The 22666-nt window shown below is 39.9% G+C and overlaps 1 protein-coding gene across 8 annotated transcripts in view; it reads left to right on the top strand.

The window, feature by feature from the left end:
* The window catches only part of BICD1 (BICD cargo adaptor 1), a 211177-nt gene that overhangs the window by 134830 nt on the left and 53681 nt on the right, over positions 1 to 22666 (top strand). For all 8 annotated transcript variants that reach the window (XR_011540361.1, XR_011540362.1, XM_008536234.2 and 5 more), the window contains exons 3-4: positions 10469 to 10621; positions 17231 to 17656. Coding sequence is in view for 6 of the 8 variants with exons in the window: in XM_008536234.2 (XP_008534456.1) it covers positions 10469 to 10621; positions 17231 to 17656 (579 nt within the window). In the remaining 2 variants the exon portion in view is untranslated. The remainder of the gene's footprint in view (positions 1 to 10468; positions 10622 to 17230; positions 17657 to 22666) is intronic.

A 22666-nucleotide genomic window follows, 5' to 3' on the forward strand; every position in this document is an offset into this window, starting at 1 on the left:
CAGTCTTCCTCAGCAAAATGAGGAGGATTGGCAGCAGATGTTAGCTCAGGGCTAATCTTCCTCAAAAAAAATAAAATAAAATAACTTGCAGCCTATTGAGTGAACTTTAAACCATCATGCTACACTAGCCCCTGCTTATCTATGGGCGATACGTTCCAAGATCCCCAGTGGATGCCTGAAACTGCAGATAGTACCGAACCCTGTATATGCTATGTTTTTTCCTACATATACATACCTAAGGTATACCGATGGTATACATTTAAAAAGCTTAATTTATAAATTAGGCACAGTAAGAGATTAATGGTGCTTTGGGGCCATTATTTAAGTAAAATAAGGGTGACTTGAACACAAGTGCTATGATATGGTGACAGTTGATCTGATAACCAAGAAACTACTAAGTGACTAACTAGCCTAACGGGCAAGTAGTGTATACAGCGTGGATCCGCTGGACAAAGGGATGGTTCACCTCTTGGGCAAGACAGAGTGGGACGGTGCAAGATTTCATCATGCTGCACAGAACGACGTGCAATTTAAAACTTAAGAATTGTTTATTTCTGGAATTTTCCATTTAATATTTTCAGACCGTGATTGACCCCCGGGTAACTGAAACTGGAAAAAGTAAAACCGTGGGTACACTACTGTACCTTGTGATACACAGTATCATGATTACTGGATCTGGTATATACTGGGTAAAAGCCAGCAGAAGGCAGTCCTTTGCTGGTATAGCGTGAAATATATTTCGTGCTGCAGTAAAGCTGTCTATAGACTTCAAAAAACAAAGATACTTTATCAGCAGTAGCTACACTATTTAGTGTTACACGCAATCTCAAAAGACCAGATATTATATGATTCCGTTTATATGAAATGTCCAGTGGAGCCCAGTAGAAAGTAGATTAGTGGTTGCTGAGGGCTGGAGGGGATGGAAATGTCGGGAGGGGGGCAATAGCTAAAAGGTATGAGATTTATTTTTGAGGTGATAGAAATGCTCTGAAATTGATTGTGGTGATGATCACAACTCTGTGACTATATTAAAAGCCGTTGAATTGTACACTTTAAATGGGTGAATTATGGGTATGTGAATTATATTTTAATAAAGTTGATACCAAAAACAACTTACATAAAAAGCTTTCCTGTAAAACACATGTTCTGCCCAACTAAGATGCTGTGAAAGTCTATTAAGCTATTTTCTTTTTACTTAGAATAATAGGTGTATTCTTTTGATGTCCTTTTATACAAGTAAAAGAAGGAAAAATCTATATCGAGGCATAAGAACATCAGTCATATAGTATTTATTTTGTGGCATTTCTTTCAAATGTTAACAATAAAAGGGCAGACTTTACGTTGCTGTCAAGATTTTGCTTATGATAAATGTTTGAAATGAGGCATTGAAATGTGAACTGCTTGTGAAATGAGCTGGTCCTGGGCTTCTAATGGAGGCAGAGATCCCATGGGAAAGAGGCCTGTGTTGCTTCAAATTCAATCTAGGATAGTTAACCCTTCCTGGTGCCGCTTTCTTCAGAGCCACATTCGCATATACCTCAAAGTGAGAATTACGGAGTCTTGGTTTCGTTATTGCTTTATTCCTCTAGTTTAGTCACTCACTCTTTGCCAATTAGGACCTGATCATCTTGTCTCACCATTTTTTTATCTATCCAATCCTCTGCTTTTAACTTTATGCCATTAGTTAAATCTGATGGTCCATTCAGCCCTTGGCAGTTGGAAGGCATGTGGAGTTGGGCTATGTGGAGGTTGGTGGTTTACCCCACCCAGCTGTACAAAGACTGTCATTTTCTACTGTCTCACAGTAACATTTTCCAATGATTTGGTCCGTGGATTGCTTAAAATGCTCCTTTAAAGAGACAAAGGTCTTTTGATCAAATAAATTTAGCAAATGCTGCATGCCATGCCTTGCTCTTAGAAAGTCTCAGTGCGCACTAGCATATTGAGGGCTCCGAGCATTCCAGCAGCAGAAAAATGTGTGTGACTTTATGTAACCTAATATTTCCCAAACTTCTGTTTGAGTGACTCCTGGTAACCCTGCACACAACTAGCCTACTGCAGAACTCACAGTGGGAAACGCTGTCCTGAGGTCATCATTCTCTCCTCCTCTATTACTCTTTCCCAGCCATGGCAAATCTCTTTATATTTCCTTTTTCTTGCTGAACATGTTTGCTTTAAGCCACATTTCAAACCTACCCTATTTTTTTTCCTAGTTATTGTCCAGTTCTTAAGTCTAGATTGCATTTGGAGATAACTGACTATGTGGTGCTCTGAATATCCATGTTTTCTTCATTGATAAGTCTCCTAAAAATTTGTGAAGCCCGCCTTACTGCCTGATAGAGCAACAGGTCTTGCCTTATTGTGATTTTGGAAGAAGACCCCTCTGTGTCCTTCAGCTTGTTAGTGGCTGATCTCACAGAGATGTATTGCTCTGTCCCTCATTAACTGTACCCATTCTTTACAGACAAGAGATAAGTCGTGTCAGTCATATATACCTACAGTAGTTGAGTTTATCAAATCCTTTCCTTAGGGCAAATCTCTATAGAGATAGAATGAAGTATAAATATTCATGGAGTGGCCTCCCTATTACGGGGTTTTAAACACTGGAGAACGTTACGTGGGGCCTGCTTTGTAGGTGTGCTCTTCTTTTTCAATCCATGAACTCACATATACAAAATATGCTTGTACTTCTTTGGTTATGCCCAGCTAAGCTCATCCCTACAAAGACTTCCCAGCTTTCTTCATGTTACCACTGATCCAATCCAGGCTGGAAGTGATGAGTCTGAGCTGTGGGATACACCTACATCAGTGACATGTTCCCCTGGATTCTGGGGTACTGTGGTGAACAATGACTCACAAAGTCCCTGCTTTCATGGCTTTTATATCTAGTGGGGGAAAACTAGCCAGTAAGCAAACAAACAAATCAAATAGTGCCCAACACTTTTCAGACCATTAAACCAGGGTTATGTGAATGTGATTGGGTGGCTACTTTAGATTGAGCTGTCAGGGAAAGCTTCTTGCAGAGATGACATTTAGGTTGAGATCTTATGAAAAGACAGAGCAGTGTGAACAAGGAGAAGGAAATCCAAGTAGAGGAAATAGCTGGTGCAAAAACTCGATAAAGCAGGATCCAGCTTGAGTTGGTTAAAGAACCAAAAGGTCAGGGAGGGAAGCGTCGCAGGTGAGTGGGAGAAAGATCCATGAGGAGGGAGGCAAGAGGGAAGTCACATAGGGTTCTGTTATCCCTGGTAGGAATTTGAGAATCATCACTGTGTGGGTGGTATCTTTAAAGCCAGAGGCCTAGATGAGGTTGCCTTTGGAGAGTGAGTAGACAGAAAGGGAGGGGCTTGGTACAGATTTGGAACACTCAACATTTAGAGGTTGAGCAGAGAAGGAGGGGTGCGAGCTGGAAGGGATTGCAAAGAAGCAGCCAGTGAGGTTAGAGTTTAGATGTCTGGAAAGCCAATCGGAGAAAGTGTTTCAAAAAGGAGGGCGTGGTAAACAGTGTTAAAGAAATGGAGCAGGGAAAAACACAGGCAAAGCCAGTGGCAACATGGGAGTCACTGAAGACTTTGACAGGAGCAGGCTCAGTGCTCATTGGAATGGATGGAGGAGGAATGTGACTTGAGAAAGGGTGGCTATGACTATAGAACTGGAAATATGGATATAAAGATTAAGCGTTGTTTGTTTTAAAACAGAATTTACTATCTTTAAACAGTATATAGTAGATTGGAAGAAATTAATGAAAATGAGAGTGAGAATAGGAGCCATTCCTCCTTGTCTTTTTCCCCCACAAAGGAAATATGAGGCAAGATTCTCGGGGAAGGAAGAAGAAACAGATAGTAGGAAGAGAGTGAAGTAGGAAACTTACTACGCTGTGGACATGTAGTATGGCCACTAGGCAGCGTTTAAGGCCTGTTTGAATTTGAGAGATTAAGGACTTTTTTGGTTTTTTAATTGATCACTAATACAAGGCACCATTCTGATCCACATGGCACACCCCAGAGGTTATTCCCCCTGCAGGAAAAGAAACAGAGATGTAGAAGTAAGTAACCTTTGCCAGGGTTAGTAAGTATTGAAGGAGAGATTTGAACCCAGGGAAGTTTGGTTCAGAGTCTGGGCTCTTCACCACTACACTACACTGCCTCTTCATGAGCTATAGCTGAAACTGCTCAACATGGATTTGTATTTTCTCCAGTTCTGCTCCACTTTGGTTATAGGAGGCAGAGAGTTGGGATTTATGATCAAGAGAGAGAGATGCAAGGGAGTTAAAAGTGTTTGCAAGAGAGTAAGCATGTGATGACAGTGGATCAAAACTGGGTAAGGAGGGAAGTGAAGACTCAAGGTTATAGATAATGAACAAATTGGGGGTCAAAAGATAGCAAACCTTGATGAGGTGGAAGAATGGCTGGGGTGGGAAACCTGGAGATGATTTGGAAGAATAGGAGGGGCATCTGATTGACAACGTGACAAAGTGAGTGGGTGACGAGGGATGGAAGAATAGATCACCTGAGATGAGGTTGAGGAACCGAGAGGTCGGGGCTTGTCCCGTGAATCTGTCATCCAGAGGTCCCATCCTTCTTTCCTTGCGAAAGAGAAACTCAGAGCCTTGTGCTCCTGGAGTCCTCAAATCAAGTGTGTGCTTGTCCTAAGGTGTAGACAGCTGGGGCAGTGAAGGCCACAATGTCAGTGGGCTCCCTTGGGCTAAAGTGGGTGGCCCCTTTCCTTCTCTGCCCCGCACCTCCTAATCTTTCCTTAACCACTGAAGGTCAGGCATCCTGGGCTCCAGAGCAGACAATTCCTAGCTGGGGAGAAGCAAGGAGAACTATTGTCCCCTCCTCTCTCCAATAGGAGAAGAGTTAATTTTTGGCCAAATGAAGGAAAATAAATGTTAAGGTCTTGAACTGCCAGAACTCCGTGGCAGTGGCAACTGTCTGGGAGAGAAGTGAGAAAGGCTGTACCGCATGCCCCATCCTTTCCCCTCTCCAGCTTTCTCCACTTGGACCAGAGCAGCTGTCTTCCTTTACCCTACTCACAGATCCAGAAATTCCTGCTTTGACTATCCAAATTAATACTACTTATAGTTACTTACAGGACACATCATTAACTCTCACATTCACTTTGTTGTAAAATTTCTTTTTTCCTTGCAACTCTATTTAGGTACCTTTATCCTTACTAGGCCCATTGTTTTTTACTGTACTCTTTTTTTTTTCATTTATTATCACGTCAATCAATGACCAAGTCCTGTTCATTCTACGTGAGATGTTCCTCGACGTTCGTCATCTTCTTCTCTCACTGTGGGCTGTTGGAGCAGCCTCTTAGCTTGTTCTCTGTGACTCTTCTTGTGTCCACCCTTCCTGCTCTCAGCGGAGCCACTTGCCAAAATGTAGGTCTGATCACATGACTGCTTTGATGGTTCCCCGATTCCTTTGTTTAACATAGAATTTCCTGCAAAATGTCTCAGTTTGGTGCGACCACACCCAATGACACTGTTTCCTAAGCCACAGCCTAGTTAAGAACTTGAAAGTTTTCCAGCTCTGAAAATATTGTCATTCCTCCCACTATCTCCTAGGTTAACGACACTATACTGTAATTTAACATTTTATTTTATGAAATAACACCAAATGTAGACATCAGCTGAAAATAATTAGCTCTTTTGTAGATTGTCTGCATTTCTCTCACCTCTCTTTCTCTCTGTTAGTGCTCCAACTTTGCTGGTGCCCTAAAGAAACGCTCTGTCTGACTGTTGGGTATTTTATCACTGCCCTCCATACAAATATGACTCTGCTGTTGTTCAACAGTTTACCTCTGGCTGGAAGGTCTGTCCTCCTCTTTATCCATTTAACTCTTCTTGTCCTTCAAGTTTATGCTCAAATGTAACTGCCTTTATAAAGCTTTCCCTGACTCCCCCAGGAGTATTGATTGCTCAGCCTTTGGGAGTGAACCTCTGTGACAGCACATGTTCCACTGTGTTATAGAAATTATCTGTGTGTCTGGCCTCCCTGCTCATTTCCCCATGCTATATCCTAAAATCCTCACCATTATCATATAATATTAAGTACTGAGATCCCCATTTTACAGATGAGTAAACTGGAGGGTCTGTCATCCACCTCACACAACCTCTTATTAAGATCTCATATGAGGGGCTGGCCCCGTGGCCGAGTGGTTAAGTTCACGCACTCCGCTGCAGGCGGCCCAGTGTTTCATTGGTTCGAATCCTGGGCGCAGACATGGCACTGCTCATCAGGCCACGCTGAGACAGCGTCCCACATGCCACAACTAGAAGGACCCACAACCAAGAATATACAACTATGTACTGGGGGGCTTTGGGGAGAAAAAGGAAAAAATAAAAAAAAAATCTTAAAATAAAAAGATCTCATATGAAATGAATGCAATTAATTTATAAAAGACTAAGAGCTAAATAACTGGAAAGCAATACTATTTTTTATACATTAGTCTTTTGTGGTAACAAGTGTTTATATTTTCTTTTTGCCAATAGTAGAGGGAATTTATTATTTCTCCATAAAGAAATCCTTTTAATGTTAATTAAAATAAAATTTTAAGAATGCTGCTATATACTCAGGTGCAATGCAAATAATGAGGATGGTCTGCCCCACTCATTTCAGGTTACTCCCTTCTCCCCTGAGGGGAAGCCAGGGCTCTGGTCTCTCGAGGTGAAAACCTAACACGTTTCCTGGTTGCGCCATTTTCTCCCCTGTCTCTGATGCTTTATTTTTCTCACTCTCATTAGTCTTATGGAAGTTTTTAGTAGAGCTCAGCACCATCTTATCCCAAGAAGAAAAAGACTGTTGGAAATAAATGTATGATGAGTGGTGCAAAACAACAACAGTAACAATCTTTTAAATTTATTATGAAGGCAACGAACATTGCCCACGGAGTTTTATCTCTGGCAGTTCAAAAAACAAGGGTTTCTAGCAAAACAAATAAGACCAGTTTTCTTCCTCTGGGCCTTATGTCTGCTTTATTGCTAGCAAGTCTTTCAACTTAACCATCTCCCAGCCAAGCTCTTCCTTTTCCTTAGTTAGCAAGGGGAGTTTTCATTAGCTATTTTATGAGTTATTTGTTAGTGGTCCTCGTTAGCTTTGCCATGGTCTTAAATTTGCTTGACATTTACTATCTTACCGTATAAGATTTTATGGTTAATTCTCAGCTAGGCTTCTGGTCCTTACATTTTTTACAATGTATGTTTTCACATTTTGCAGAATCTTCTGCATCTTTTAAAAATAATTTTATGTAAATGACTGTCATGTAATTTATCAGGCTTCCTCAAATCCTTATACATATAAATAAGAAAAACTAAATAAATATACATCACTCACTTAATGGTAGATCGTTCAAGAAATAGAAAAGTATTATATTAAGGTTTCATGTTTCTGCAGAATAAAAGAATTTAATTAATATCATAATTTGGCTTTATAGCCAAACTCTGCTATTTTTCATTCTACTCTTATTGAGCACATATGCTCAAAGTATTGTCCAGGAGCAGGGAATAAAGTAATGTTTCTGCTTACAAGTCACTGGACTGTGTAGTGAAAAAGAATTATAACAAATCCAATTATTTCACAGATTTAGATATGTTTTATTTCAAAGTGTGTTATTCTCCCTTTGTTCCACACTTTAAAACAACTCAAAAGAGAAGGCCATTATCCATGCAATAATATTCTTTTTTTCATTTTGTGTTTAACCACATGTATTCCTATTTTGTTATTGATTCCATGGTTATAACGGCCTAAAATTTGCCAGGTGTTAGGGACACATCGACAAACAATACAGCAAAGGTTCGTTATATTCAGATGAAAAAGGAAATTTAATAAATGTAAAAAATGTAAAAGGTAAGTAAATAACTAATTTCAAGTAGTGAGTCCTGTTCTTTCAACGATTATTTTTTGAGTACCTACTCTGTGCTAAATACTGATCCATAAAGTAAATCACATAGAGTGATAGGAGGTTCAGGGCCAGGGGAGCTGTCTTATGTTAGCTGTTCTAGGAAGGCCACTCTAAGAAGACGACATTTGAACTGAGACCTAAATGACAAGTAGAAGCAGAAGAGCTTCTTAACCTGGGTCCTGGGAGTCTGTGGATAGAATTCAGGAGATTGATGGGAAAGTCGGATGGGAAAAATAGTAACATCTCTATTTGCATTAAACTCACACTGAAAGTTAGCATTTTCTTTCATCTGAAGGTAGGCAACAAACCTCAGTAGTATTAGCAGCAGCTGTTACTTTGTGACTAATATTTTCATATCACATCTCAGTTCTTGCAGGTATTTTGAAATATCATCATTGCTTTGAAATGATGATATTTCTTAGGTCTGCCACTAGATCCGATTATACATTGTGTTAATAAAGAAGCACATATATTACTGTATCGGTTATGTATTACTGTGTAATCACCCCAAAATTTAAGGGCTTAAAACAATACCCCATGATTCTGTGGATCCATATTTGGGTTGTACTCAGCTGGGCAGTTCGTATAGACTTCCCTGGGTTTGCTCATGTGGCTGCCATCACCTGGCAGCTCAGCTGAGCCAAATAGTCTCACTCCCATGTGTGGCAGCTGGTGCTGACTATGGCCTGGGCTGCGTGGCTCCAGCAGGCTAGCCCGAGCTTCTTCATATGGTGGCAGTGTCCCAAGAGAGAAAGGACGAGAGCTGCAGGGCCTCCTGAGTCCAACTCTCAGAAGTCCCACATCACTTCCACTGCAGTCTGCGTGTCAAAGCAAGTCAGAGGCCAGTTCAGAGCTGGGTTTGAGAGGAGACTCCACAGAGAGTGACCAGAGGGAAGTGTGACTAATTGAGGGCCATTACTATAATTACCTACCTGATTACCATGTCATAATCTTTTAAAATATTATAATCAGTCTCCTTTGTAATCCTGTCTTTTATGCTGTAAGGGAGGAAAATTTCCTTCCACCCTCATAGGTTCTGTGACTGGCCGAAGAATTAAACTGACATAAGAGAGATTAACACGAAAAAAGCATACAAATTTATTTAGTTTTTTTTATGTGGCCACAGGAGTCTTCGGAAGGAAAATGAGGACCCAAAGAAGACGTTAGGCCCAAAAGCTTAAATACCTTTTTATACAAAGAACAATAAACTGTGGGGATGTGACAAGATGTGATAAATTGGGCTGGGGCAGTAGATTGTGGGACAGTAAATTGTGGGACAGTGCCTAGGAAATATATGGGGAAATTAATGGAAGATCAGGGTTATTTCAGTAGATCTGTTTATACAAGTCCGTTTTAGCGTCAACTCTCAGTCTGGTGATAAGAATGTTCTATTTCTGGTGCAAGGAGGGCACCTTTCTCATGGGAAATGTTGTGTCCTGCTTTTAGGGAGAAAGCGGGGAGTCACAGAGCCCTTCCTGCACATGCTGTTTCTCAGTGTCTTCAGCTCGAAATAGTCAATATGCCAAAGTGACACATTTTGGGGTGGCATGCTCTGAACCCTTTCACTGCCCTTTAAAATATTATTCTAAGACATCCATCAGCTTTACCATGTTATTGAAGAGGGCCATGGCACAAATGAAGTTAAGAACCCCTGATCTGGAGGCAGGGGGTTTGGGAACGGGGGTGCAGAAGGCTCAGGCAGGAGCAAGCTAGCAAGGCCACCATGGTGGGGGGACAGGAGGAAAGCTGCTCTGTCTGGAGCCAAGTGACTGAGTGCAGAGTGCTGGACGGAGGCAGGGTCAGACCACGTGGGTTTTTGGGAAGGTTTTGAAACTTGTAGAGGAACCCCCCAGAGTATGGGGAGTTGATATTGTATGCATACTAATCTATAATTTTCTTTTATATTTCATAATGTATTTTGATTATCTTTCCATTTTAGTACATAAAGCTCCTCATTTTTTTTTAAATGAGCAACATTATTTTATTTATTTATTTTTCTTCTTCTTCTCCCCAAAGCCCCCTGGTATATTGTATATTCTAGCTGTAAGTCCTTCTATTTCTGCTATGTGCGATGCCGCCGCAGCACGGCTTGATGAGTGGTGTGTAGGTCCGCGCCCAGGATCCGAACTGGTGAAACTCTGGGCTGCCAAAACGGAGCGTGTGAACTTAACCACTCGGCCACAGGGCTGGCCCCTCATTTTTTAAAAAAATTTTATAATGCTCCCTTCAGTGGATGCATGATAATTTATTTCATTGTTCCCCTGGTAGCAAACATTTAGACTGTTTCCAATTCTTTGTGTACATATACATGGATTTAATTTTATTTACCTCTATGAAAATATACTGAAGCCTGATTTTTAGATGGAGAACTGCTAGATCACGTGTATGTGTTTTTAAGGTTTTGACAGATATCACTAAATTGCCATTCAAAAACAGGTGGGACTGACCAATACCCCATGAGGTGTTTTTGTTATTATTTTTAACTACCAAGACTGTATCTACGCTTCATAAAATCTAGAATGAGAAAGTTTTGTACTGACTGTTTGTCCTGTTGTTTCAGAACAATGAGATGGTGGAGCTACAGAGAATACGGATGAAGGATGAAATCCGGGAATATAAATTCCGAGAGGCCCGCCTCCTGCAGGACTACACGGAGCTGGAGGAAGAAAATATCACGCTGCAGAAACTCGTGTCCACGTTAAAGCAGAACCAGGTAAGACTTGGGAAGTTTTTTGGTCACGCTTCAGATGGATCCACATCTTCTGACCACTAAGGTTAAATCTGCTCTTTATTTCTCAGGACAAAATCTGTTGAAATTGGCCTTAATCTCCCTACGATATTTATGTGCTAAAATTTCCCAGCCTTCCTATTTCAGCTAAAATTTAGCAGGCCAACCTAGAAGGAGGATAATTTAAAATGCAGCTGCATTGGATAAGAAGAATTTTAGTTTGTACTTTATGAACTCTATGTTCATTTATTTCCGGACTAAGTCAAATGTGTTGTAATCAGTTTGACCTAATGACTTCTCATTGAAAACCTGGACTGTAAGTTTGTAAAACGAGCTTAAGATCTCGTTGTAATCACTTCTTTCTCTCTCTCTCTCTGTCAATTGCTTTCTTTCTCTGTAAATCTCTTTCGCACAGGGAAAGAGATTCTGAATTGTAAATCGATAGGAACAAAATTATAAGGAAAAGAAAGCGCCTGATTTCTTTTTTCAGCTTTAACCTGACTGAAAAGCTGTCATGTGTGCATTTAAATAATTTATTTTGGTAGTCATTGCTTAATTCTCCTGGTCAGTTTGCATTGTGGTTTGTTATAGTTATTCGTAAAAGCATTCTTGAATCTGTAATTTTAGAAGAATTTGTTTATGAATACGAGTCTATCGAGTAGTTAAGCAAAGGTGACTTGGATGTTCAAGGTCTTTTCAAGGTGCTTCCTCAGCCACAACCTCTGTTCTGATCTAAACGCTGTCACAACCTCTCAGGTCAGGTCAACAAACTGTGTTGGGCACCATGCTAGGCTGGGGAGATACAAGAGTCTATAGGGTAGGAGTCTTGCCCTCAGCCAACTTAGAGGCCAGCCCAGATGTACGCTTCTACTTCTCCTCCCTTCCTAAGCTGGTATCTATCCAAAACTATTAATTGATTTTGATAGACATAAAGGTTAAAAGGGGAAAGGAAAAATCCAGGAAAAAAAATATCCATGTGTTGACACAATTGAAATCTGATTTCTGATCATTGCCACTTCCACCCAGCTTTAGAGTATTGGGGGAACAAGATGTCTGTTAAGGAGTACAGGGGGTGGTTTCAGATCATCATTAAAAAAGGGTTACTAGGGGCCGGCCCCGTGGCCAAGTGGTTAAGTTCATGCGCTCCACTTTGGCAGCCCAGGGTTTCACCGGTTCAGATCCTGGGTGCGGACATAATACCACTCATCAGGCCATGCTGAGGCAGCATGCCACAACTAGAAGGACCTACAACTAAAAATATACAACTGTGTACCAGGGGGCTTTGGGAAGAAAAAGGAAAAATAAAATCTTTCAAAAAAGAAAGGGTTACTAGGATATCCCCTGTGTTTTTCTCATTCCTTCCCCTTCTATCACTGAATCACCAAGTGTGTGCTGAAGCTGGCCGTACCCTGGGCATTCCAGTCTTGATTTGGCTGGGGTCAGTGAACTCACAGTGGAGAAAATGAGACTTAGAAGAATTTTTTTTTTTAAATATACTTCTCAGAAACTTCTTAAAATAAGGAGTCTTTTTTGTTGTTTGTTTTTTTGGTTGCTGATGAAGAATGTAGAGGTGAAATTGAAGCAAATTTACTTGAAGTGCAAATGTTTAAAGTGGTCCCTGATTCCTACATGTCCTCTCTGCTCTCTGCACCAGCAGGAGTGTGCCCGATCCTCTCGGTGGAATCTGCCATCACTGCCTATCCCTAGTGGTAGACTGATTTACCCAGGAGGTTAATGTAGGCCAGTCTTGAGTTTTCTTGAAAGACTACCAAGGGATCCTGTGAGTGTTCATTAACCCAGACGCCGTTTCTGTGGGAATTTGGGCTATCTGGCTGATTACTGTTTACGGTTCACCCACGCTCTTCCACCGATACCTGAAATGTGGGAATCAAATGCTTAACTCAGAAGTTCAAAAAAAAAAATCCCAAACAAACAGGAAAATGTATACATCCCTTTAATTTTATTCTCTAGATGCAATATGGTAATTTTCCCAATTAAGTGTCTAATTAATTAATTTGAAATCATTTTCCATACAAAGGGCCATTCTGGCTTATTCTCTAACAGATGGGTGCGCTGTAGTGTCACCAGTCTCTCCCAATTAAGGAAATGCTGGATTTTTTTTTTTCCTACTGTTGGCCTTTATTTATAGGAGTTAGCATCCATCATAAACTCTCTTTCTAATTCATGAAGTTTTAAGTATAATATTTTATGTACAAATACCACAGGTTTTTTTCAAAGAGATGATGATGGCTGGCTTTCAGTCTCAAAAATGGTCTGAATGTTGCTTTGTGCGGAAGCTCTCTATACAAATTCTATTCCTCCAGGCTAATTTGATGTTTCTATAAACAGCAAAACTACTAGCATTGTAAAATGCCTAGTTCAGAGAACTGGAGGATTCTTTCCTGCTGAAGTTCCATTTTTCTTTTGAGTATTTATTGATTATTTTCTAAATAAATGTTGTTTAAATAGCACTTCTTACTCCCTCAATAGTTTCTATATATTCATCTGTTTATTTTCCATTTCCCTCCACTGCGATATAGCACCTAGAACAGAGCCTGGCCAATAGAAGGCATTAAATAAATATTTGTTGAAAGAATAAATAAACTGCTTTTTCTTTCTCTTACATCCACTCTTCAACTTAGAGAGGAAACTAAAATTTAAGATGTTTATTGTTCACCAAAATAATTTTTATTGATGATCCTAAATATGACGTATATGGGAACATTGAAGAATTGACTCTGAAAACTTTTGCCACATCCTTCTGTGTGCTGATTTGGTTCTGTGTCCAAAATAAAATCAAGTCCAACCTTATAAGTACATTTTATATCTGTATACTTTTGAAAACCAAAATGTCTGAAAGAAGTGTAGGAAGAAGCAGCAGCCATAAAGAGAGGTCAAGTGGACTGTCGATTCCCCAAGAGATCACCGGAAAATCCACTGGTGGAGTAAGGCTGTTTGTTAGACCCATCGCAGTAAGAGACCCTCGGCAGAGCCTTGGTAATGGGAGATTGAGGGGAAGAGTGGTCATAGGATTTTAGGATCTGGACTGGGTTTTGTATGATGGGAAACTGATGGGGATAGACTGAGTTTATGACGTAATAGCTTTGAGTTGGGAAGTATAACAAAGTGAGGGTCTTGATTTGAATCTTGAAGCAGCTCTTTTAGTTGGGTCTCATCTTCCAGGAGCAAGTATTTCCCACAAACAGCTAAGTTTTTTATGCCTTATCCTAGTATTGGTTAACACAGGGGCAGGAAAATTTGCCTGGTCCCCGTATTACTTAACATAGGGCAGGAAATTATGTTAGTTTCAATTTTTAGAGATGTGATGGAGGGAGGAGGGGAGAAATAATAAATTCCATGTCCCTACTATCTCACGTGTTGAACTAAAGCACTCAATGTTATCTGAGCGTTGAAAACCCTTGTTAAAATTAATTCAATCATATTTCTGTTATAAAGAACATTTCCTTCAGGGATATATTTCTATATCAGGTGATAATATCATAAGAGACCTAGGGAACACAGTCAATTTAGTTTGATTTGATTTAAACAGTATTTCAAGGATATCATTCTATGAGGCCACGTACCTTTTTAAGGACAAAAAGACGTGGTCACTGGCTCAAAGAGCTTATAGTCCCAGTAGAGAAGGCAGGTAATAAACTCATAGCCATCATGTGATTGTATATGAAAGCTGTGTGTTAGGTTTGGCAATACAGGGCCAGGTTAAGGTCTTTAGAGTTCCTAAACTCTGAAAAGATTATGGTACCTATCCCCAACCCTCACGTAGTTAAAAATAAAAAGATTTACTAAACTTTGAAGTTACTATAAGGAATTCCAACAAAATACTGATTTTTCTCGTGGTGACTACTTTGATGTTGTCTTTAAAATATCAGACACTAATTTCTAAGTGCCTTATCATTCTGTGTCTTGGTGCCTTCGCTTTGCTGGAGCTCTAATCATATAATGCAGCCTTACAGTGATGGCACCAGAAAGGAGGGATCTGTTGGCCTGAGTGGGTCAACAAAGATTTTGGAGTTAGGAGTGGATTCTTGACTTGGGACTTAAAGGATGAATGAGTTTTCCAGATGACAGCCTTTGCCTGGACAAAGAAACACAAAACAGCTGGGTGAATATTGGGAGCTTGAACCACATTGGCTCGAGTGGAGTGAGTGAAGCTGCCCAGACAGAAAGAGGTCAGGTCTTACAGGAAGTCTACCATCAATTAAATAGGAATGACATAATTTAAAAATCTATAATGCAAACTAAATTAATGTCTTTGAGTCTAGCCCAGGAGTCAGCAAACTTTTTCTATAAAGGGCCAGATAATTAATATGTTAGGTTTTGCAGGCCTAACATATGTCTAACAGTGTCTCATCCAATTACTCCACTCTGCTGTTGTAGTGTGAAAAGCAGCCATAAGGGCTGGCTCTGCGGCCGAGTGGTGAAGTTCACAGGCTCTGCTTCGGTGGCCCACGGTTTTGCCAGTTCGAATCCTGGGCACAGACATGGCACCTCTCATCAAGCCATGCTGAGGTGGCATCCCACATGCCACAACTAGAAGGACCCACAACTAAAAATACACAACTATGTACCGGGGGGCTTTGGGGAGAAAAAGGAAAAATAAAATCTTAAAAAAAAAAAAAAGAAAAGCAGCCATAGACAATACATAAACAACATAGTGTGACTGTTCCAATAAAACTTTATTTACAAAAATGGGTCACGGGTTGGATTTGGTCCAGAAGCACAGTAATCTTTGATAATCCCTGATCTAATCTATCCGTTTAACAGGGATTACAGAATAACAGGTCTGCAATGCAAACTAACTAAATGTCTGCAAATGTAAGCTATCTCATAATCTGGGGGCAGTCAGAGGATTGGTTGAAATACTAGGAAAGGCTGGCAAGTGGGTGTCCTGAGTTGTCTAGGGAAAGAAAAGGAGAAGGTCAGGAGCAAGATGACTTTACAGTATATATGCAGGCCTCGAGGAAACTATGACACAAGGACACAGACTCTGTTAACCCAAGCGATTTCCGTGATTTGACTCTTTTGACTGATTCTGTCTTGGACATGTGAAATTCCAGTGATCTTGTATAGCATTGAGTGCTGGTTGTCCATCAGATATCCATTGTTCCCTCCTCCCACTGTGTTACCCAATTTTTAACTGGAAACAAAGCTACCCAGAGTAAAGGTTAGATTCTTCACCTCACTTGTAGGTGAGTGTCATATGACTAGTACTGGCCAGTGGCAATGAGGAGAAGAGATAGGGGCCACTTTTGAGGCATGTCCTTAAAAGGAGAGGATGTGCCCCTTACTTTGTCCCACTGCTTTAAACATGATCAAGATGGCAAGCTGCCCTGGATCATGTGGACCAGAGTAGGAGGCAGTGTAATAAGATAACAGGAGCCTGGTTCCTGGATGACCTTATGGAGCAAACATTCCCTACTGGCCCTTGACTGTCTACCTCCATATTGTTACCTGACAGAGAAACAAACTTCTGTCTCGACTGAGTCACTCTTATTTAGGTCTCTGTTCCGTCAGCCAAACCTACATCCTAACTAAACCTCTGTCAAAAACTGTTTTCCTAACCTTTGCAAGATAACCCATTGCACTGAGATTATGTGAAGAAGGAAGGGGATAGAAATATATGAATATATGAAAATGATAATGTCTGTGATCCCTATTCTTTAATTTTTAAAATTTTTCTTAAAATACAAGTTTCAATTAATATAAATACTAAAAAAATTTAAAACTAAACACGTAGTTTGTATTAGTATCTAATACCATGGTGACGTTATTATATTACTTTTTATCGGTTTTATTTTTTTTATTATATTCTCTTTTTGTGTCGGTTTAGAGTAGAGATCTCTTTCCCTGTGGAATTTCATGACCAAGAGGGTGTTTGAGCAGGCTCTTAACTTGATTATAATTTAAAAGAATATTATATTAATAACAATATATATGTATTTTTTGTTATTGGATAATAGGTACTCTTATTCCTGATTCTATCCTTAAGCATATAAACTTTTTCTTTGCTTCCTCATCTTACTCTCAAACATATTTTGAGATTATGTTCTTATTGTCATCCTTTAACTAATTTATCTCTGGGTATAAAAATTTTCTCATTATTAATCATTAAATAAAACAAGGTAACAGGGATGATAAAATCTTTTCCCGGATTGTGAATATTCTGAGAAACTATTACAAAAAAATATTCCTGGGGCCAGCCCCGTGGCTGAGTGGTTGAGTTTGCATATATATATATGCCTGATTTATTAGGCAAACGGTGCTCCCTTTTGACCATTGGGCCCCATAAAAGATATCCTAAGACAGTGGTACCTTTTCCAATTTCTGCTAAGAATTGAATGTTATATAATTTTACATGTAACATTTATATTATAACATATAATTGTATAATTATATATTATATATATAATTTCTAAGAAACTGTCCTATGTTATACTGTGTGCTTTTTATGGTTTATTTTGTAGACTAATGTTCTAATTTTTTTAAATGATTAGGTCCACTAGAGTGTTTAATGGCAGTTTTGTAAGACCCAAATTTTAGTTTTATGAATCTTCTTTATCCTACCTAATTCAGGTTGAATATGAAGGCTTAAAGCATGAGATTAAGCGATTTGAGGAGGAGACAGTGCTGCTGAATAGCCAGCTGGAAGATGCCATCCGGTTAAAAGAGATTGCTGAGCATCAACTGGAAGAAGCCCTGGAGACCTTGAAAAATGAAAGGGAACAGAAGAACAACCTGCGGAAGGAGCTGTCCCAGTACATCACCCTCAATGACAACCATATCAGCATCTCGGTAGACGGACTCAAGTTCGCCGAGGATGGGAGTGAACCAAACAATGATGACAAAATGAACGGGCACATCCATGGGCCCCTTGTGAAACTGAATGGAGACTATCGGACTCCCACGTTAAGGAAAGGAGAGTCTCTACACCCTGTTTCTGACTTATTCAGTGAGCTGAACATTTCAGAAATACAGAAATTGAAGCAGCAGCTTATGCAGGTAAGAACTCTGTTTAAGGCCGTGAGAGTGAATTTTTTGTAGATTGTGTGTAGCCTGTTGTACGATTTCTCATTCTCACATTTTCGTTCCAGATTATTTTTTTAAATATTACTTCTTCAGCTAGCAACTTTGAAAGTGCAATATTTTAGAAAGACACAACAGAAGAGGTGTTGAAGAGAAATCTCTCATTTGCATTGCTTTAAGAAATTTATCTTACAGTCACAAATTAGATTGTAATCAGGTGTGAAGGGAGACAAGCCAGCATCTTGATGCATTTCTAACAAAAGAATTCAAAGCTTTATGTACAAGTGAAATGACAAAATATGAAGTTTTCCATCACAAGCATCTGCATATAGCTTCAGGATTAATGGATACACTTAACGGCAATACTTTAAGCTTTAAAAAATATGACGGCGTTTCTATAGACAAACTACTGGATATCAGTGCTTAAAACACAAAACAGGTCTAAATGTGAAACCAAGGAGTTCTTTTTCCAACATGACTGGGCCGTAAATTTTTAGCATCCTCACGTCAAAAGTTTTGTGAAGAGTCCCGGCCTTTAAGCTTACCTCACTGTAAAATGACTTTCCAGTTTAGTCTTGCCTCCCTGCCATACCTTAATCCAGTGCTAATGGAAATGTTGTCGGAGCCCATCACCATCACCTCAGGGGCTCCTTAGTCCTACGCATTGTTAGGCTCCACACAGATCTACTGAGCCAGGAATCTGGTTCAACAAGCTTCTCGGGTTAATTAAGTTTGAGGCTTATTCTTCAGTCTGTTATCCCTCCAAGGTTCTTTGTGCATAGCTGATAATTAGAGGCTGTAAGACTCTGGCAGTCATTTATTTTTATAGCAAACAGGGCTTATCTATTTCTGCCTCTACAGAAATGATGACAGAACAATGAAATTAGCAGAAATCAACAAGAGACTAGAGAACCAGTGAAGTTAATTTATGATTAGGTTTATTTTTAATACTACATCAAGAGTTAGGGGCTGCCCCAGTGGCGTAGTGGTTAAGTTTTCATGTTTCGCTGGCCCAGGGTTCATAGGTTCAGATCCCGGGCATGGACCTACACACCACTCATCAAGCCATGCTGTGGTGGCATCCCACAAACAAAATAGAGGAAGGTTGGCACAGATGTTAGCTCAGGGCCAATCTTTCCGACCAAAAAAAGTAAAAGAGTTAATGTATCCTGCACTTCACCTGCCTGATGCTTTTGGCTACTAAAAGAGAATTCATGAGAATTTGTTTTCACAATGTTTAATTTGAATCAAGATAAGAAGGCATGACCACTGGAAGAAAGTGAATTTCATATAGACTTTTACCTGATTGCAAAGTGCAGTTCTGTGTAGGTAATAGTTTTCTATGTCTTTTTTGCTCAGTTTATACTAAGACAACAAGATCGGTAGAAAACATATTTCCTTGTGAAAAAATTTTACATGACAGGTATATTTATCTGAATTTTTGCCCCCAAATTAAATAGAATGAATATAAAATTTTTCTTAAACTGTTACATTGGTGGCTTTAGGTTAAAAAATTAGTGGGTTGAAGCTTTCTGTTTGTTTTTATTTTGGTGGCAGTGTAGAAGATATTAGGAAGAAGAGCTGCTATGCGTAAAATAGTTCAACAGTTTTCAACCAGGTCACCTAGTGGTTGAACACTCAGAGCTGTTCTCAGCTTTAATCCTAAATGTAATCTGAGCTAGCTAACACAAAAGTCCAAAAGAGATGAGTAGTTTAATTAAAAGAATGGTGGAGAACAAGGTCTCAGCAAGAGAGTGGTTCTCAATGGGAGTGTCCTTTGCATTTGGGGTGGGACAATTCCTCTTTGTCTGAGACTGTCTGGTGAGCTACAAGAGGTTTAGCATCTCTAGTCCCAACCCATTAAATGCTGGTTACATCTCCTCAGTAGATGCGATGACCAAAAATGCCCCCATGCATTTCAAATGCTCCAAGGGTCAACCACTAGTCGACAATCATTCTTAGAGGGACAGCACTTTACTGTCCCATAAAATGGGGATCCATAATACCTTCCTAGAGTGCCATGAAGGTTTATGAGTTAATGTATGTAGTGTGCTTGTAACAGGGCCGGACACACAGTAAATGCCCAATAATTGTGAACTATTATCACTATTTCAACTCTATAGTGTCTTTGATTGACTAAGCACTCAATTTATTTAGGTTTTGTTAATATTATTAACTGTTGCTGTTGGACGATTAACTCAAGCATAGTCATCTCAGAAGGAAGTAATGTGGTCGCTGGTAGGAATACAGAAGGGTAACAGTTAAGTCTCAGGGTGTGAGAAGGTCTGAAAAGGGATGTTCATTTAGGAAAAAGAGTGAGAAAAATTTGGCTGGATAAACCCTCCTTCAGTAGGCCAGAAAGCTGTGTACCTTCAAATCTTTCATCAGTGCTTAATTAATGTAGACAATTTGTAAAGATGTAGACAATTTGTAAAAGGGGTACTAGGGCCTTAGATCCTAAGGTTTGCCCCAGATTTAGTTGTGAAAACCAGGCTCAACACAGGAAGGGCTTTGCAGCTTCCAGCCTCACACCAAGAACACTAACTTCTAATTTTGTTTTAGGCAAAGTTACTGTCTATCTTCTCATAATCAGCATTTTTTAAAAACATATCCACTTTTTCTAAGAATATATTTTGTTCAAACTGTTGAGTACAAGTATAGCAGAGTATGTCTTCTCATGCAGAATTTCCTTATAATCTTTCTCCTTTGTAGGTGAGGAAGACATTTCCTCTGCCCACTCTAGGTCCTTCTGGCTGAGATACGAATTAAATTCACATGAGACAGAATAACAGGAGAAAATCAAACAAAGCTTTATAACATGTATACATGGGAGAGACTCAGGAAAACTGAGCAACTCACCAAAATGGCAGAGGTTCTCATCTGAAATACCATCTTCAGCTACAAAGGAGGATGTTGGGGGTGGGAGGAGTCAGTTATGGGAGATTACCAGAAAAGTACAATAAACAAGAGTAAGGTTATTATGCAGATTTAAGTCCTTGCCTTCCCCATTGATAAGAGTTTCTAGAGATAATGTCATCCCCCCTTCTTCCTGGTACAGAGAGGGAGACACCTTTACAGATGGAGATTTCCCTGACAAATGTAAATGTCTCTTACAAAGGGTAACTAGTACTTTTCAGAGTTTCTCTCATGTCTGCAGTTTTTAAAAGTAACCAGCCCAAAATAATCCTCATGCCAGAGAGACATATCTTGGGGTGGCCAATTCCAATCCCCCACACCTTAGTTATGCATCCCCTTGGGCAGAATTTAGATAAATAAACAAACTATAAAAACATTAGAGGAGGGGCTGGCCCCATGGCCGAGTGGTTAAGTTTGCGCGCTCCGCTGCAGGCAGCCCAGTGTTTCGTTGGTTCAAACCCTGGGCGCGGACATGGCACTGCTCATCAAACCACGCTGAGGCAGCGTCCCACATACCACAACTAGAAGGACCCACAACGAAGAATATACAACTATGTACTGGGGAGCTTTGGGGAGAAAAAGGAAAAAAAATAAAATAAAATCTTTAAAAAGAAAAAACATTAGAGGATACATTGCCTAGAAATTATTGCAGTTGCCTTTGATGTTAATGAGGCTTGAAAATAATATGGCAATTCTATAAGCAACAGTACTTACGTACCTTGCAGCACATACTGTGTGTCAGTACACTGTTCTGGACCTTCTGAGGAGGAGGCAAGAAAACGCACTTTAAGTATGGCTATCTGAAATGCATGGGGCCAGAGGTGTTTTGAAATTAAATATTCAGAATGTAGAAAGGTAATATGCAGCATATACCATATACATTGTGATATCCCCAATGGCATCAGGTACAGAACTGAAAGACCAACTAATAGTTACATTTCTGTAGTAAAACATGTGAGTGTTCCCACTAAGAGGAAAAAATGAGACCATAAAAGGCCTCACTCACATCAGTCAGGTGCAATTTTGCTGCTCAGGGAGTTTAGGACTGTCTGAATATGATAAAACTTCTATTTAGAGCCTCTCTGGATTTCAAAATTGTAGCTGTCATAGGCATAGCAATTGCTGTACTATTCAGGTTAGAACATCAGCATACTTTGGATGTGACAGTTTCTGTTTTTATAGTGCCCTTGTCTCTTAGGATTTCTTTTGGCCACGGTCCAAAGCCCTGCATCTGTGAGAGAGCTGTGTGCCTTCAAATCCAGCATCTGCCCTCGGTTAATGTGGACAGTTTGTGAAGATGTGGAGGGGCACAGGCCGTGACATAACACCCTATACCAGGGAATATGCAGCCTTTAAGATCTGTCTTAGGATTAAAGAAACCCTTTGAAAACAATATACCTGGGCCAAAGCCTATTGGCCTTTTCTTGTCGTACAAGGCTCCATCTGTGCATGTACATTATGTTTTCCCATCTATGGGTATTTACTTAACCTAGTTCTGAAAAGAAAATGAAAATATACATTTCTTCCTTGAGTATCAGGAATGCTGGATGAGTTGCTTCACTTCTTGGAGGCGCACTCATAAAAGGAAAGGTACTAAATTACCCCCATCACTAGTCTCCAGGATGCCCTTGTTGGAATTAGAAAAATAAGATAGGTCCTCTTCCTCAAGATATCACACTGCCACCTGCTGGGAAATGGGAATAAGAAATGTAAAAGTCTACAATGACTACAATTTAAATAGTACCTCCTGGAATTTCTCAAAAAATGAAAAATGAAATACCATGTGACCCAGCCATCCCACTATTGGGTAGCTATCCAAAGAACTTGAAATCAGCAATTCCAAGAGACTTATGCGCCCCTACATTCATTGCAGCATTATTCACAATAGCCAAGGCATGGAAGCAACCTAAGTGCCCATTGACTGATGACTGGATAAAGAAGATATGGCATATATATAAAAATACGCACACACACACACACACACACACACACACACAGTGGAATACTACTCAGCCATAAAAAATGACAAAATCGTCCCATTCACAACAACATGGATGGACGTTGAGGGTA

The sequence above is a fragment of the Equus przewalskii genome, chromosome 5, assembly GCF_037783145.1.
Source record: "Equus przewalskii isolate Varuska chromosome 5, EquPr2, whole genome shotgun sequence".
Taxonomy (NCBI): domain Eukaryota; kingdom Metazoa; phylum Chordata; class Mammalia; order Perissodactyla; family Equidae; genus Equus; species Equus przewalskii.